This window comes from Hyposmocoma kahamanoa, unplaced genomic scaffold (genome assembly GCF_003589595.1).
Source record: "Hyposmocoma kahamanoa isolate Upper Pololo Valley unplaced genomic scaffold, ASM358959v1 80, whole genome shotgun sequence".
NCBI classification, from domain to species: Eukaryota; Metazoa; Arthropoda; class Insecta; order Lepidoptera; family Cosmopterigidae; genus Hyposmocoma; species Hyposmocoma kahamanoa.
Genome location: NW_020654051.1, coordinates 3,870,992 through 3,887,936, shown reverse-complemented (window position 1 = coordinate 3,887,936; position 16,945 = coordinate 3,870,992). Strand labels below are relative to the sequence as shown.

Below are 16,945 nucleotides of genomic sequence, written 5' to 3'. Positions count from 1 at the left end.
TAGCATCATGAACTATGTTTTATATCAACTGTGTAACGTGCAAACTAGATACGGGCAGACAAACAACATCTTTCTCGCAAGAAATCGTTCTCGCGGAATTTCCGCAGCTACGGTATCGTATTTACTTTATACGTTACGTTATTACAATTGCAGGTATAAAGGTTATTATGTTACGAACGAATTCTTTTCATGGCATGTAAATTGTGTCTAAAGTAACAAAGTATGGTTTATAAAATATTTACTTATTAAAATAAGTGCAGAAATATCTGCATTTTCTACGTATCTGATATGAATAAATTTCACATTTGGACTGATAAGTGTACATAATGATTTTGGAAGACAAATACGTAAATAAAAAAGCAATGTACTTTAGTTACGGCAATTTTGACAGCTCGTCTATAAAAAGAACCTTGTTAAGATTCCAAATTGCCTGCACCGAATGTTTGAAAACAGATCACATTTTTTAATATTACATTTAAGTAAATAACAAACCAACAAATAGCTTATCAACTCTATTACTTTCCGAGCCTTCATCGCATATGCGACAATCAAGTTCTTTATTTTAAAGTAAATAAATATGTTAAATAAATATATATTGAACAACATCACGTACGTGGCTCTGTTATTTTTATTCAACATATTTATTTTACATTTAAACTTCGACGACGAGTTTACTTTAGTTGTCAAGGAAAGAAGCTCCTAAACACTAAGACAAGGTAAACGTACAAAATCGATATCGACAGTGGCAGGGCCGTGCGCCTACTCGGACTCGTGAATGCCGGACTCGTTGTCCTCGTCCTTGGCGTCCAGACGCGTCTTGAGGTCGTCGATGAGCGCGGCCGGCGGCGGCACGAGCTGGCAGACCACGTCCTGGCCGTCCAGCAGCAGCTGCGTGCGCGAGCCGCGCACGGCGGCGCCGGCCAAGGGCGCCTCGCCCGGGGCCAGCGGCGCGGGCGGCGCCGACGGCAGCGCGCGCCCGCGCCACTCGGCGATCTTGCCCTCGATGTCCAGCGTGCTGCGCTTCGAGCCCCTATACGTGCCGCAGTGCAAACGTCCTTCTCGGTTACATGCCGGCTTCCGGCCGCGTCGTTTTATCGCGATCGTTCGTAGCGCTCGTTTGTGAAAGATACGTCCGAGGACCGACGCGATTAGCGTCGGCTCGTCCTCGGATGTACCTTTGCGCGCGCCCTAACAGTGACGGTGTGAGCCCTGCCATCGAGTAACAGAAAAGAAGAAAAGAAACAGAAAGAACTGAGAATAAGTTAACAGTTTGTTGTCATCATACATGCTGGGCACATGCGTTATTAAACTATAAATACAGTATTCAATACGTGCTCTTATTAGTAAAGTATTACATGCATATTTTCTTTCATATTATACATAGATATTTTTGGTTCCGTCGCACATTAGCCGAGATAATTATATATAAACTTTTACATTTTCTGCTTACATTATTTGCTAAATTACATTTTAACCAGAATCTAATAACTGAAAAAGGATCTCTATCAAAGAAGCGATTTAAACATGCACAGTGTGCCCGCAACTTTCCCACTGTACAAAGATGGCGCTGCGTCACGATAAGTCACCATTGATATAAACTTGTGGGCACACTCGGTTTTCAATTATAAGTAAAAGCGCATGCCAGGCCAAACAGGCAGGGATCTGGGGTGGCTAGGAAAGAGGGCAGTGTTGTCGTGGGGCACTTACTTGGCAAGGGGTACGTTATCGCGGTCCGCGTACGCGTCATACAAATACTCGCTGCAACAGACAACAGACGGTCAGTGGCCGCGGTAGCGACACCGACGGACCTCCGCTTACATCAACATTTGTCATAAGCAACTCTCCAAACCGACAAAAGTACAGGTGCTGTTCAGTACATACTTTTGTTGACGATTAAATATTTTTTCATGAAACGTGCTACTTTTGCTCACAGCTTTTGGAAAATATTTTTTTTGTTTTTAGAATTCCCACACTATCACTTTCTTAAAATGGTAACCCAGTGGTTATTATTATGAGCACTTGATGAGGACTTTTCTAAACTTATTCTGATCTGGATGTTCTTTTTTCTAATAATACTAAGTGACGGGACAAACAAGTCGTGAGCCTACTGGTAAGCTACACGCCTGTCCATAACAGTTGCAGTGCCACTCACAGCTTTAAATTAAAAAAATCTGTGGGGTACTGCCACTGTGTCCAACACTCAGAGACATAAATTGACAAGTCCCATATGCCTGTGTGCTCTTTTTTTTTGGTTGCAGAATTAGGTAAGGTAGCAGTTCCAAAAATTGTAAAGCTATAAGCTCTCCTGTCATCAACATGTTTATATGCCACATCCTTATGTGGTATGTTTATCAAAATTCAAGATTGAAAAAAAAACACGAAATAAAACTATTTTTTCATTTCATATGAAACAGAATTTAGCACCGGATAAATATGCCATATTTGGCACCGGATAAATATGCCATCTACGTGCGTTATTTGTTAAAATCTATTTTATGTTTCCCAAAACTTTTACATAACACGCAACAATCTGTACTATGGTTGGCCATAGAAAAAGTGACAAGTGCAGACGTCAAGCGAAGTCTCCACTCACAACATTGACAGGCATCTCCGAAGAAAACAAGCTTCAATTCAAGATTTAGCAAGAACTTGCAGGTCTTTAAACAGCGCCTATTATAGACATGAACCTAAAAAGTGATATATACCTTATCGAATTTAAAGAACGATAAAAATTATCAATCGATTGTACTGAACACTATTACTATAGTATACTTATAGTTATGCTAGCTTTATCTAACGACATGTAAAATTTTACTCTACCTGATAGTGATTATGGTCGATGTGAAACAAAAGAAACAAACCAATCGAGAAGTAACTAAAATACAACAACCTACGTGCCTCTATTCACAAGTATTTATACAACAATGAATGTCAATCTACGACAGTTCGCGGTACAACGCGGCTATAGTAAGAAGTTACGATGATGCAGCTAGCTTCAATGAACTGAACGCAAGCAATGTATGCCTACGCGGCTGCTGACATTTATGCTCAATTGTCGCCTATCTACGAGGCGACATAATAAAGAGACCTTTGCTCATTGGAAAAGTTATCTTGAACGGACATAGTAAAGACCAATTTGTTGGGGTAGCACATTTATCCCATGCAGAAAGTGTGATTGGAATAGTGGAATGTCAGGGGGTCGAATGAGCAAAAGTGAATGTGCAAGCCGCTATGAGGTCGAAGAGCACTCCACGAACTAACGCGCCGGTACGCTGCCGTCCCGATATCGAAACTATATTTCGTCTCCTCCGATTTGCAAGACGAACAAAAGTTATTTAAGTACGTAGTTGAATTCACAATTTCATGTCATATTTTTTAAATGTAAATAATTTGTATAGATAAATATAGATATAAATGATAAAAATAGAGTTGCAAGGGACAATATTGCATAGTTGAAAAATTGAAAATCGGGCTTGAAATTTAAACCATTTGAGGAGTTCTTGAAATGTGCATCGGCACGACAGCATTCGGCGGGTGTATTATGAGGGAAAGTCGAGCAGGCAATGGGCGCTAGAGTAAGGCGGTTACCGGACGAGTCGTTGGGTCACCGCCACCAGCCGCGCGGGCGACACATCGGCTCATACTCGCTGCTAGAACACCCCACCACACACGTTACAATCTATGTCATATCGCTAACTATGCCACATGTGCCACGTGGACACCCCACCCAAGTCATCTACCCCCGCACTTTACGCTAGTGAGCTCGAATGGCGATGAGTGAAAACAAAATAATATGAAAAATTAAACACCCAAATATAACAAGACATCTAACTATCAAATAGAGAAGCTCTGGAGAATATCTTGTATCACAAATTCATTTCTCGAAGGTAAATATCAGTCTGTATTGTCAGTATCCATGGAGTGTTACGTATAGTACAACATACCTACTTTGTAATGGTCGGGTAGGTAAATATAAAAAGGAAGCGACGCAAGCTCTTCAACCACACAGAGACGTGCTCATTCCGCGGCGACGAATCGCCAGCGAGAGAGCGGGAGAATCACACAATTCGTTTGCCAATTCGTTATAAATGAATCTCGTACACACATTTTAGGACAAAAAGTGGGACGTAACATCGTCATCCACCGCAACAAGACATGTCCCGCTACGTCGAGTTTGATTTAATTTGGAGGTCCCCCTCTCTCGGCAGGAGACCGGAGTGGCAACATCGCCGCTGACGGCCAACCCACTACATACAGGATGAGGTGCAAAACAAACCCAACGAACTCAACAACTGTTAACACAGCGACTCAACAAACTCAAATTAGTAAACAAAAATAGAAAATTAAAGAAAATAAATGCTCGCATAAAGCCGGCGCATACCGGTGAGTATCTCAAATGTTGGTATGCGTGGCCTTTAATGCGAACAACTCAAAAGAATAATGATGGTGAATGAACGACTTTTTTTTAAATGAAGACTACAATCAAGTGACACTCTGGATTTCATTCGCAACTATAGCGACAATTCGAGCAAACGCAAATTATTAGATGCATCTGTTGCTTTCCATTTCAATAAGAACAGACAGAAGATTTAATTCCAATTTAAAACTATAAAGTTTCGACTTGTTTTTGATTTAAAAGAACACTATTGCAATACAACGCTTTCTAATATTATGGGGCATCAACGAATTCTAAATTTAAATAAATTATAATCTACTGTCTCTTTTTTTACCGGAACGGAAAGTACTACGTGCTAAATTAAAAATAGTTTAGTGCATTTTAGTCTAATTTGCGTTAGCTCGAATTGACACAGTTTGGAAATTTTCAAAAATTATCCAAGTTTCACTGCAATTTAGCCTGTATACCTTGACTTCTATGGTAACAAAGTGTCATATAAAAATGTCAGATGGAAAGTACAACCGGTGGCAGTGAAATCCACACAAAGAGAACGAACGCGGTGAGGTTGAGATTTCCGTGCTGCCGACGGTACATTAGATTAATATTGATTTCAACATCTCCGCTACATCTAATATTTTTTATATGACAAAAGACTATTACTGGAAGTCAATCTATATATTTGTTTATTCAATCTTTTGATTAAAATTTTTAACCACATGTAAAATTATTTCTGTTCTACTAGACATGGAACAAAAATTTATATAAGTAGGACAATTTATGACTATTGACTCAGTGCACAACATAAGTGCCAAGATTATGAATGTCAGATACTGTGTAACTATTACCATAGACCAACCACTCAAATGGACTGCTAATGTCCACACTACAGAACGTAACTCTGAAAAAGGTCATAATTACGTCTATTTGTAGATGGCGCTGATCAACAGGCTGGAAGTAGTTTATATTATATAAATGGCCGTGAATATCAATTAATACCTCTTTAATACGGAATATAAGTAGTCATTTATTTTGTTTGTAATATTATTCAAATATTGAGGATGAGCTAAAATTATTTTCTGAACGTTGACATTTGATTTATAAATTAACGCTTGCTAGTATTGACAGATGGCGTTAATCCTAAACAATCTAAAAGAATAGCCGGCAGTATCCATAAAAATCTTTGCAATAAGCGCCATCTAGTTGATTTGTTTCTTATCACTAGAAATTAGAGTAACTTTGATAAACTGTAGTTCGTCAATGCACTCGTCCTGACATCTGGAATACCAAGGGGTTCTAAATTCCCTCTACAATGTCTTGTACCGCGATTAGCAGTCCTCTTGACTTATCGGTCCATATTATTACACAGCAGAGCACAGTACTCTCGGAACATTAAGAAATTTAAAACAATTTTGTCTTCTACCTTGGGCGTTGTGGTCTGTCACTGTACGCTGGGCACAGAGTCAATGCGTTTAAATAACTTTGAGAAGTCACCATAAATTACAATACAACAAAGAAGGCTTCTCACTTTAATTCCGCCCTAAATTACTTCGCAACTGCAATGGCAATATTATTTTTATACTATTAACTGTTGTCACAAAAAGGGCAACACTTTTAAGACTACCCCCTCCTCTTAGTCTGTGTCGTAATTTATGGTAGACTTCTTAGTCCAGGGAAGAGTCAGTCAGACAATTCACGCGCGCGCACTGTACTGAAATATTTCCTTTTTTACAATCGAACGCAAGATTTGTCTCTAACCGTACGTCACACGCCGACGGCAAGCTCTCATGTCCACCAAGCCGCCGATTCTCTTAAAAACTGCGATTATAAAGAACACATAGGAATTGAACTGCTTAGTGGACGAGAGAGTCCGTCGCCAGCCAGCGTATTAGCAAGTAGTACAGGTGCTAAGTTGTCCGATAGAGGGCGTACTTACGCCTCAACAAGCGGGCCGGGGTAGGGGTCGACGTGCAAGTAGAGCCTCGCCAGCCGCTGCGCCACCACCATCACCGGCACGAACAACAACACACACCACGACAGCGCCATCCAGTAACCATTCTGGAGATTATACTTCCGTTATTGCTTCTTTTTTTGCATCCTATATGAAGCTTAAAATCGAGAATAAAAATTTTTATCGCTAAAACTGAACAATTTATCCTTAGAGTCCTAAGTTGCTAGTATAATAGCATTGGTCAAAATTTGGCAACTACTATTCTGTCGTCCATTAGAAAAAGGTGAACGAGAGAAATTTCACTGCCTATATTTTCTAGATGTTTTTATACTGTATATATCTATTCCATATTCGACGTAGAAGGTCGTGAGACGTTCTTAATGAAGTGATCAGAGCGCGGTGTCGTACCACAGGCATGAGTATCTTGTGGCAGTGGGCGTCGCGCGTGGCGTTGAAGGCCGAGGACAGCGGCCCGCAGCGGCCCACCTCCTGGTTGGCCGCCACCACCACGCGTTCCAGGTATTCTTCCAGCATGGTCGCCACCACCTCCGCGAACTCGCGGGTCATCTGCAATACACGGGCAATACAAGTTCCATCTATCCCCTTGACCAATCATATTTCTAATGTCCTAATATTGCATAGTGTTTAGTAAATTTAATTATACAAAGTATAAAATATATTATTGTTTATTCATTATACATCTGGTTAATTATACAATATGTTTATAAAACATGATTTATAAAGATGATGATTTATTAAGTTAGAAGATGAATACTGTTGTGACAAGGAAGAATTTCGTTAAATGAAGTCACATTTTGATAAAATTCTTGACGTGAAAACGACAAGAATTGCGTAATCAACAGAAAATAGTTCTTCTTGTTGTAATTCTTGTACAGTGTATTGGTATTACTTTGTATTTCGTGACACAAGGGGAGAGAAGAGGGGAAAATAGGACGCCGTTATACTGACGTTCTGTATGAGATCGGGCCCCTGCGTGTTGAGGAAGTTCTCGGCCTGCGCGGTCTCGTCCAGCAGGTAGGCGATGGCCTCCTTCAGCGACGAGTGGTTGAAGCGCAGCGTGTCGCGCAGGCGCGCCGCCGTGGCGTTCAGCGCCGCCGCGTCGCGCAGCATGGGCGTCACTGCGCACGCACTTCGTCAATGTCCGCCCGCCAACGTCTCACTGATGAGCTCCTTAGACTAGTCCGCCATGCTAGCCTAATGCAGCTTTGGCAACATCACTATGTTTCCTTCACCATTAAGTAAGTATAAGTGGTAAGTAAGCGTAACACGCGTGCCAACTGCATGCATAGTTACGATAACTTGAGCTCAATCCGCCATTATCGCTTTGTACGTTATAGTTGTGTCACTTCTTTAGCGCAAATTCTATAAAATGGTAGAAAAATGCCTTATTGTGTGTATCCATTGTTTTTTTTTTCTGACATGAGTATTCCCATTCAACATTCACAATTATACTTTAATGCATACAAATAACACATGGCCGCTATTTATGGCGATGTACTCAACTACGTTGAAATTGCGACGCGGATAACGCTGACAAGTGAGCGTTTCCTTCCATTTTAAACATAAACATGACAAACTTCTCAATGGTATTTCTATGGCTTAAGCAAACCACGTATTGCGGATACAAACCATCTAAACACATATCAATCATTTTAGTGACAGGAGCGAATGGTGAAATCACAGGCACCTGAGACTTATCAACCTATGTCTCAAGGTGACGGGCGCTGTGGCAACTTCCCCTCAGATCTTTGTGTTTTAAAGCTTTGAGGGTCATTGCAACTGTTATGACAGGCGTGTCGCTTACCATCAGGTGCACGACACGTACGTTCCGTCCTTGGTATTATAAAAAAAAATACTTTCCAGAACAAACTAACGATCGTGACCTCCTACAATTTTATAGGTCCGTTTAAAACAACACGGATCATTGGTGTATAGACGTTCGTGTTCTAATTTCCTCTTAGTCTTCTGAAAAAAAGCAAGTGTGAACGGGAGTGCGGCTTCACCTATGTCAGCGTGGTAGGCGGAGAGGCGCTGCGAAGCGTTGCGCAGCTGCACGGCCACGGCTTCGAAGCCGGGGCGCGCCTGAAGCGAGCGGCCCGTACTGTCCAACTGGGCGGATAGAGAGTCCAGCGCCAGAGAGGTCATGTTCGTTTCCAGCTGCATAGAGAATTCCATAATTGTACATTCATACGCACAACACCAGAAACAAATTTAATAGTGTATAAAAACATATTTTATTTACCTCGACGTTTCGGACGTATTGCTCCGTCCAAGGTATCGAAGGGAAATTCATTTATTAATTCAGAATTTAGTAATTAAGTCCCTTACACCGGAGCTAGGTATAACCTGTGTTGAGGAGTAAGTGTTGTGTCTCAACATTTGACACCACTTATTGTCTATTTATTAACAATTGTAGTACGTTCTTAAGAGTCTACACTACGTCAGCCCGAATCCAAACTTTTCCCGTATTAATAAGGTCATTTTGTTTGGGGGAAATTTAAGTCGTTGAAAAATGTATATCGTATAGTATGCGTGTTCTATTTAGTTCCGATAAGTCGAACCCGTTAACTAATTTTAACTGTTTTTAAAAAAGAAATTTGTTCTCTATTTTTTGCTATATAAAACGGTTATTTGGACGCCAGATATCCTCAATTTTACTATACATTTTTTCCAAAGTGATTCATTCAACACATTTAATACGAAGTCTCTTAAACACGAAACAAATTATATAAATCAAATTACGCAAACAGGACTCTGCATAATGTTGCTGTGCATATATATTATTACATACATATATATTATTAATTAATAATATATATGTACCCACAGCAACATTATGCAGAGTAAAGTATGTTTATGCTGTATTATGTTTATTTTATACTGTATAAATTAACCATAGAATTAAGACTTGATATTTCTTTTTCTGTTAGGCCCCATTGGACTGGTAGAGAATGCCTTGTGACGGTGTGACCTCCTTACATCGTCATCCCACCTTTTTATCGCCTTTCTCCGGTTCCTGGCCACTCGTATTTAAATTTTGAATTGTCCATAGTTATTTTGCCTTGCATTCTGATTTTGTTTCGTTCCATCGTTACTTCCTGCTCGATCGCGACAGCGGACAGAGCTGTTTAAATTTATTCACGTCTAATTTTGATTCTTTTACCAAGTTATAATCATTATAATATAATCTAAATAATGTATCAATGTAATAAGTTTATCAGTCTACAGCCTTATCATGTAGTTATGAATACGTATCTGTAATTTAGTATATCTCGACCCTTTTAGGGGTAAGTGTCTACTTTAACTCTTTATATTCATCATCATTAAGTTAGGAAGTGTTTTATATTAATGTACCAGTTTTTCTTTTTTTTTATATATAGCTTTTTATTATTACAGCCTTACTCCTTACTTCTTTGTTACCATTTCTTCTTAACCCGACTTTTAATAAATTTGTGGACCGCACGTTTTCTGTTTTACTACCGTGAACCTGGTCACGGCTTGTTAGGGTTACAACCTTTTCAGCCACTGTTGTACACGAATGTATTGTGCAAAAAGATGAAATAAATAAATAAATTTTATAGCCTGCATGGAATTGGCCATATACACCGCATTATTAAAATAGTGGAGAGAGAGGGTCGGGCGCCACTGACCGCTTGCAGGATGCGGTCGAAGTCGAAGTCGGAGAGGCCGGTGTCGGCCAGCAGGCGCAGCTTGCGCTTGGCCGAGTCGCGCAGGATGGTGGCGCGCGCGGCGGGCGCGTAGGCGGGCCGCAGCTGCGCCACGCGCCGCTCCACCTCGGCCGACATCTCCGCCTTCACGGCCTGCAGGTCGTACAGCCGGTGCAGCTGGAACACCTGCAGCGCGGGAACTCGCTTATACCGCTCGCGTATGACGAAGGTACTATCCGAGTCGTTTCCTCGTAATTGCAATTCATTTGTATTATAGGAAATGACACTATTTTTCCGGATTTAAATCAAACCAACGTTTCGTGCCCGTTACAGTTCCCATGGTCACGGTTGACTGAGGTGGTACAGTCTTCAACCAGTTATTTCTAATATTAATGCAAACCACCCTATTTTTTCACTATAGTTACAATAGTTATTAATTAAATACCTTATTTTCAATTTTACAAAGAAAACATTCCAATTTACGCTACATTAAGTTTTACAAATTATTTTATTGAATGAATTTTTATTAAGTTTAATTTATTATTATTATTAAGGAAAAATAGTTTCATTTCCTATGTGTCACAATCGCGAAAACCTAAGAACTCGATAAATATACGCGATTTAAATCCGGAAAAATAGTTTCATTTCCTATGTTAACAATCGCGAAAACCTAAGAACTCGATATCATTTGTATTATTTTAACATTAAAGAAATTTTTGAAACAAACCCACGTAGACACATTTATATAACATTTTTGTATCTTTCTCCCTATTTATATATTTGTTTCCATAGACTTATAAATGTCAATTAAATCTTCAGGACAAGAAGTTAACATTCAGGGTATCCTAATTTAGGCTCCGGACTCCACAAATTATTCAATATGAACGACTATTATTATCACCTTAAGTAGCAGTAGAGCTCCTTGTGAAAGTGTTCGTCCAGAGCAGTACTGTCTCCTTACCTATTTCTGCTGCTTCCGGTTTTCAAAGATGCTGGTGAATTTACAGGCACATAGGACTTGTCAACTTATGCCTCAGAGTGACAGGCGCAGTGGCAGTGCCTCTCTTAGTGATGAGTGACACTGCAACTGTTACGGACAGGCGTGTAGCTTACCATCAGGCGCACGACTTGTTCGTCCCGTCACTTAGTATTATAAAAAAATAAGTAGAGATACGAGTAAGTTTAATTATTAAAAATAACAATATATGATCACCTCGTAGATACTCCCATTGTTATGGCACCGTAACATCACGGAGGTGAGATTGAAGTCGGAGTCCGACCGCTCGTTGAACAGCGCGCGCTCCAGATCCACGAACTTCTCCACGTCAGCGAACAGGCGGTTGCCGCGCGGCTCGCTGCGCCACATAAGCCATTACACTATTAACTTGTCTTATTTTATAGGAGGGTTTCTTAACCTGTGATCCATGTGGACTCGTGTAATGAACGCCGGAGCTGTTCCAATATGTTAGGTAGGCTCGCCACGGACGACCCTACCTAACGTATTGGAACAGCAAACCATCCACTACTACTCATATGTAATTATGTAAAGTTTTATCGCAAACAATATTAGCTAGTAAAAGTTAAACCTAGTTTTTTTATCTTTTTGGAAAGGGTCTATGGGCTCTTTGACATTTTCAGAGGGGTCCATGACTAGAAAAAGGTTAAAAAACCGTGTTTTAAAGATAAAAATTCCGAATAACTTTTACATTCTGATACAAAAAATTAACAAATGTAATGAAAAGCTTAAATTTATGCTTCTTTCAGCTGTAATGCTATTTTTCGCTGGCAAATAAATGATGCAAACAATTGTTTAACTACTCATTACATCACGATGGCCAAATTTTTCAAGTTACAAACAATTGTAACAATAAGACGTCTACATTCTTACAAACAATTGTTTCATTACTCGAAGATTAGTGTTACAAACAATTGTAACGATATGGCGTCTGTATTGTTGTTGTGTAATTGCTCAAAACATTATGACGTCAACAATAATACATCAGTTGTTAGACAAATTATGACATCTACATTGTTACAAACATTTGTTTAACTACTCGAACATTATGTTACAAACAAATGTAACAATACGACGTCTACATTTTTACAAACAATTATGTAATTAATAGCAACGTGTCGTCAATATTGTTACAAACAATTTTTAAGCTTCCTTAAGCTTTACGAGAATCTTCCAATAACAATGCAGTAGTAAGTAATGCCAAAACTATAGCTTTGTACTGACGTGAGCGGGTCGCAGACGAATCGTGTGCCGGCCACACCGACGAGGAAGTACACCAGGAGCACCAGCGACACCACGCCGCCAAGCACGAACATCAGCCCCATACCGCTGCAGACGTACATACCCCAGTTACATATGGTACGGACTTCACAAATTAGAAACTAAAGTCTAGTTGAAAGATACATAGAGAGTTAAAAAGTTTATTAATAACATATTCGCAAGTCATTTAATATCACTTGATAAAGTTCCTGGTAATACTTGTGCCATTAATATTATTTCGGCAATAGATACACTTTCCACAATTCTGAATAATTCCTATGTACATTATATTGACTAACATATATCTGGCATCATTTTTCTGAACATATTATCGTGGTATCAGATGATATCTTACGGTCTACGTTGCCGCTGTTCGTTGATACATCAAAACAGTAGTCATAGACGCGACAAGGACTAAAAGAGGCCTTTTCATTACACTTGAACATAAATAGTAAGATTGCACGCAAGCTAACTTGACTATGTTGCTGACTGACTGTAATGACCGACCATGGCTGTAATGAGAAGAAAAAGGCCCAAGAGTTTTATTTGGGGCATTATAGTCAAGTTAGCCTACTTGCAATAATACTATTTACGTGTAAGTGTGATGGAAAACTCCCGCGTAACACCTCCTCAATCCTCGACTCCAAAAGCCCTCAGACTTCGACTTCGGGCTTCTAATAAGAGTCTCGTTCGTAATTCCTTATTTACCGCCCTTAAAACATAATGTACTACTTTAAGTGCAAATGAACAAAAATGGAGTGAGACACGTACCAGAGCAGTGCAGAGGAGCCAGCGCCTTTGTTGCAGCAGTCGGAAGCGCCGTAGACGTCGGGCCGCTTGCCACACACACCGCACATCAGGCCCCACGCCAGCACCACCAGGATCTGAAACCGTTCTTGTTACTACCATCCTTTGTTGGCTTATTTAAAATCACTGCTAGAGAAGAAAACGACTTCTATAAATATAATCTACATTATTATAGTGTACACTAGATCTTATGTCCTACTGCCTATAATCACAAAATACACTTTAAATATGAATACCTTAACTGCCTCTGTGACCGAACGGTTACCATGTCGGACTGCCACGCAAAGGTCCCAGGTTCGATTTCCGGACCGGGAGAAATATTTGTATTGCCTACATTAATTCTAGGGTCGGCGGACTAAAGCACATAAGTCAAAGTCCAACATCATTCGTTTAAATTAATACATCTACTAGTTAAAGCACATAAGTCAAATTCATTTGTTACTTCATAAATTTCGAACTTTATTCTAGAGGTTATTTAACTTCCAATACTAACAACAACACAAAAAAATATATAATTATATATTAACAAATGAAGCACTTTTTCTCTGCCAGTCTGCCAACCCTAGAATTTTTCTCGTGAGTTTGGGTGTAATTTGTAGTTGTCTATGCCTGCACCCACCACACGCAAAATAGGCGCCTTGACGTCGAGTTGCGGACACTAGCCCGTTACACCAAGTACCAAGTACCAAGTAGTTGTCTATGTGTGTCCATGGCAACCGCGATACACGGTTTCTCTAGTGCGGGGCTATGTTGAGTGTGTGCGTTATAAAGAACATCTTTTGTCAGAACAGGTCATACTTACATATCGCAAGCCATACGTATATAACTTGAGTGTGATGTGTCTATGCTTTATTGATTGGATTGTGTTAATTATTAATATTATTGTTATTTCTTTTAATTTACATTTTCTTAATTACTTTTTAACCGACTTCAAAAAAAAGGAGGTTGAGAATCTGTATCGGTTTTTTTTTTGTTGTAAAGAGGGTACCTCAGTATTGGTCCCCTTAAATTTGAAGAAAATATTCAAAGTGGCAAACTAGGGGATGAATCAGATTTCGCGCACTTTCAGGTAACCGATTGCAGTAAAACTTGGTAAATAGATGTTAATTTCACCAACTTTTGAGGTCCAGTTATGTTTATGTTGAATGAACGTTTTATATATTGCTAATAATAATAACAAGAGGTATACTAACAGTGAGCAGAGCGGCGGCAGTAGCGCGAGTGGCGTACATGCGGTACGGGCCGTACTGCTCGTACAGCTGCTGTAGCGTGTCGGCGGCCGCCGACTGCTGCTTCAGCTTCACCGACGCGTTGCCGGCCAGGTACGTGATCTGGTCAGCCACGCCTTCAAGTCGACGACCTGTTTGGACGATGCTCAATTTAAAGACCTAAATGCAAGCCCCTGTAAGATTATCAACCGTCTTGACCTTCTGTCGGAATTTTGTCCGGATATTTTATTTGTTGAGACTTTCATGCAAATGCCAAGATTTTCCTCTGGACTATTTCAATTTCGCAATGGTAACATAACCACGATGGACAATATGTTACCATATAGAGAACTGGATGAGATGGTTCTGAATTCGTATCCATTCGTCGCTCCGGTCTGGGTGCTCTTACTAGTGCACCCAGATTTACGTTCGATACTTTTATACTCATACAACAGTAAATGGTGTGATTGTTTGGCACATTATTATTATAAATAAAGGTATACCTACTCTATTTGTATTCTTTATCTTTAAAACTTACTGCAATCAGTTTTAATGGTTTCGCAATAAAATTCACTTTATGTACTTGTCAAAAATGAAAGAAAAACCAAAATTTAACTTGGAATTCCAATAATAATTTACGCAAATAACAGAAAAGGCAACACAGTGTAGAGACCGCTACACTATCTCATCAGCGCCTATATCTTCCTAAACTGTATTCGGCTATCATCGCGATTATGTAATAAGTAAAAAAATTTACTATTTGGTTTGAGTCACTTTTCTTGATAAGCAGCGAAATAAACATCTATTACAATGTGGCTTCATATGCATAATTAATGCAGTAAGAACATTACCGGTATTGGAGATTTGCTCCTGCACCGAAGGAATGTCCTCGTCGATGGAGCGTTGTATCTCGCGCTGGATATTGCGGAACACCTGCTGCCCATCCTCCACTTCCGCCTTGATATTCGACTCGAGCAGAGCTGTGACGTTGCTCAGCAACTCGGACACGTCCGGCATCTGCGCATGCACAGTACCATTCAATTACTACAGGTGACAGAAGATGACGTCACAAAAACGGTTGCAACGTCCTGCTTGTGTAATTTAGAACAATCAGAAACCTTCTAAGTCCTTGGCAAATTTAACGCTTTGTACAACCTGTCATGACATGAACTCAAATTTATCAGGAAGATGGTTTAAAACGTACCAAGGCGTATCTAGCGTGCTAAGCCAACGACTAGTGTACCGGTCCAATGCTGTCTCCATTCACAAAAAAGTAGCACATTCTGAATACAGGCCGTAAAGACTAAAGTATTTTGCTTTAGGCAACTTTTTAAAAAGCTTCGATTTTGACATAATAATCTATAACCTGACTTCAACCTACAGCTCCCCATGTGCCAATAATTTCACCAGCACCCTTATTCTTCAAAACCGGAACGCAGTAATGCTCGCATTACGGCTTGGCGGCAGAAATAGGTAATTTCTTTCACAGCTCTACTGCTACCAAACACCAAACCCAAAAAACGAAAAAAAAAACTTCCAAAGAGTTCTCGCACAGTCTCGGGAATACGTGCAGCTACCCTATCGTAACTAGGTAGTTTGTACGTTACACAATTTAACTAAACTTCATTATTCTATTACAATTTCATTATAAAAATTCCATTCCGCAAATTGATCTATAGGCGACGTTTTGACAGTCTAAAATTTAAAACAGATTTAGCCAACACTAGAAACATATGATTACATAAGAAGTATATTGAAATAAATGTACGATTTAAGACACCAGTGAAGTGAATATGTAAAAGCAGTGGCGGTACTTACCTTCGGGAAATACTTATCAAGCATCTAAAGCGGCGTGAAAACACAGAATACACAAAGATATGAAAACATGAAATGGAACAAGATTTGAAATAATTCGATATCAGAAGTATCAATTAATGCAAGGGACAAACCACGGTTTTTCAGGAGAGCCATAAAACGATTTTATTTTTTTAAATCTGTCTATAACTTTTTACTGTCTGCTCCAATTTTGATTGTGTCTAAAGCAAAGTTTCTTAGAATTTCTTCTTCTTTCATGGTAGAAACGAAAGATTCAGGAATACCCAGTGGTTTAAAATATAACATGTCCCTTAATGTAAGAGAAATAGATTATAATTATGTATAATTTTCTATTTCTCTTACTGCTTACACTATGCTCGACGGTTTACACATAAAATATTAGTAACGTAACGCACAACTAAACATCTTTTTTTAATGTTTATTAATGTAAGGGACATGCTACATTTTAAACCACTGGGCATTCGTAAATTTTAATAATACCAATCGATAGAGCGAGAACTTCCAAATCCAATGATATATGTAACTCATTTTCGACAAAATGTCCCTTACGCTAATTGATACTTTTGGTATATAAAGAATGAGTCGAGAAAAATTTTATTTATTTGCCAAAAATATTTTGTGAATAGGGTGATTATAGGATGTATTTTATAATTTGTATTTGCTAGTGGCGAAGAGTACGTATAACGCCATCAGTTTGTAGTAAGAAATTGACTCAAGGCATATAAGAAACAAATTATTAATTATGAATAAACGAAACACCTGACCATTTTGTCCAACGAGGCAAGC

At 39.4% G+C, this 16,945-nt stretch overlaps 1 protein-coding gene across 1 annotated transcript in view; it reads right to left on the bottom strand.

The window, feature by feature from the left end:
• Positions 1-16,945, bottom strand: part of LOC113233926 (prominin-like protein) — a 132,791-nt gene that overhangs the window by 10,065 nt on the left and 105,781 nt on the right. The window contains exons 4-14 of the mRNA XM_026469161.1: positions 15,175-15,340; positions 14,309-14,475; positions 13,080-13,192; positions 12,273-12,377; positions 11,247-11,388; positions 10,016-10,219; positions 8,369-8,522; positions 7,314-7,483; positions 6,753-6,911; positions 6,330-6,451; positions 1,708-1,758 (exon numbers count right to left, since the gene is read on the bottom strand). Of these exons, the coding sequence (XP_026324946.1) occupies positions 1,708-1,758; positions 6,330-6,451; positions 6,753-6,911; positions 7,314-7,483; positions 8,369-8,522; positions 10,016-10,219; positions 11,247-11,388; positions 12,273-12,377; positions 13,080-13,192; positions 14,309-14,475; positions 15,175-15,340 (1,553 nt within the window). The remainder of the gene's footprint in view (positions 1-1,707; positions 1,759-6,329; positions 6,452-6,752; positions 6,912-7,313; positions 7,484-8,368; positions 8,523-10,015; positions 10,220-11,246; positions 11,389-12,272; positions 12,378-13,079; positions 13,193-14,308; positions 14,476-15,174; positions 15,341-16,945) is intronic.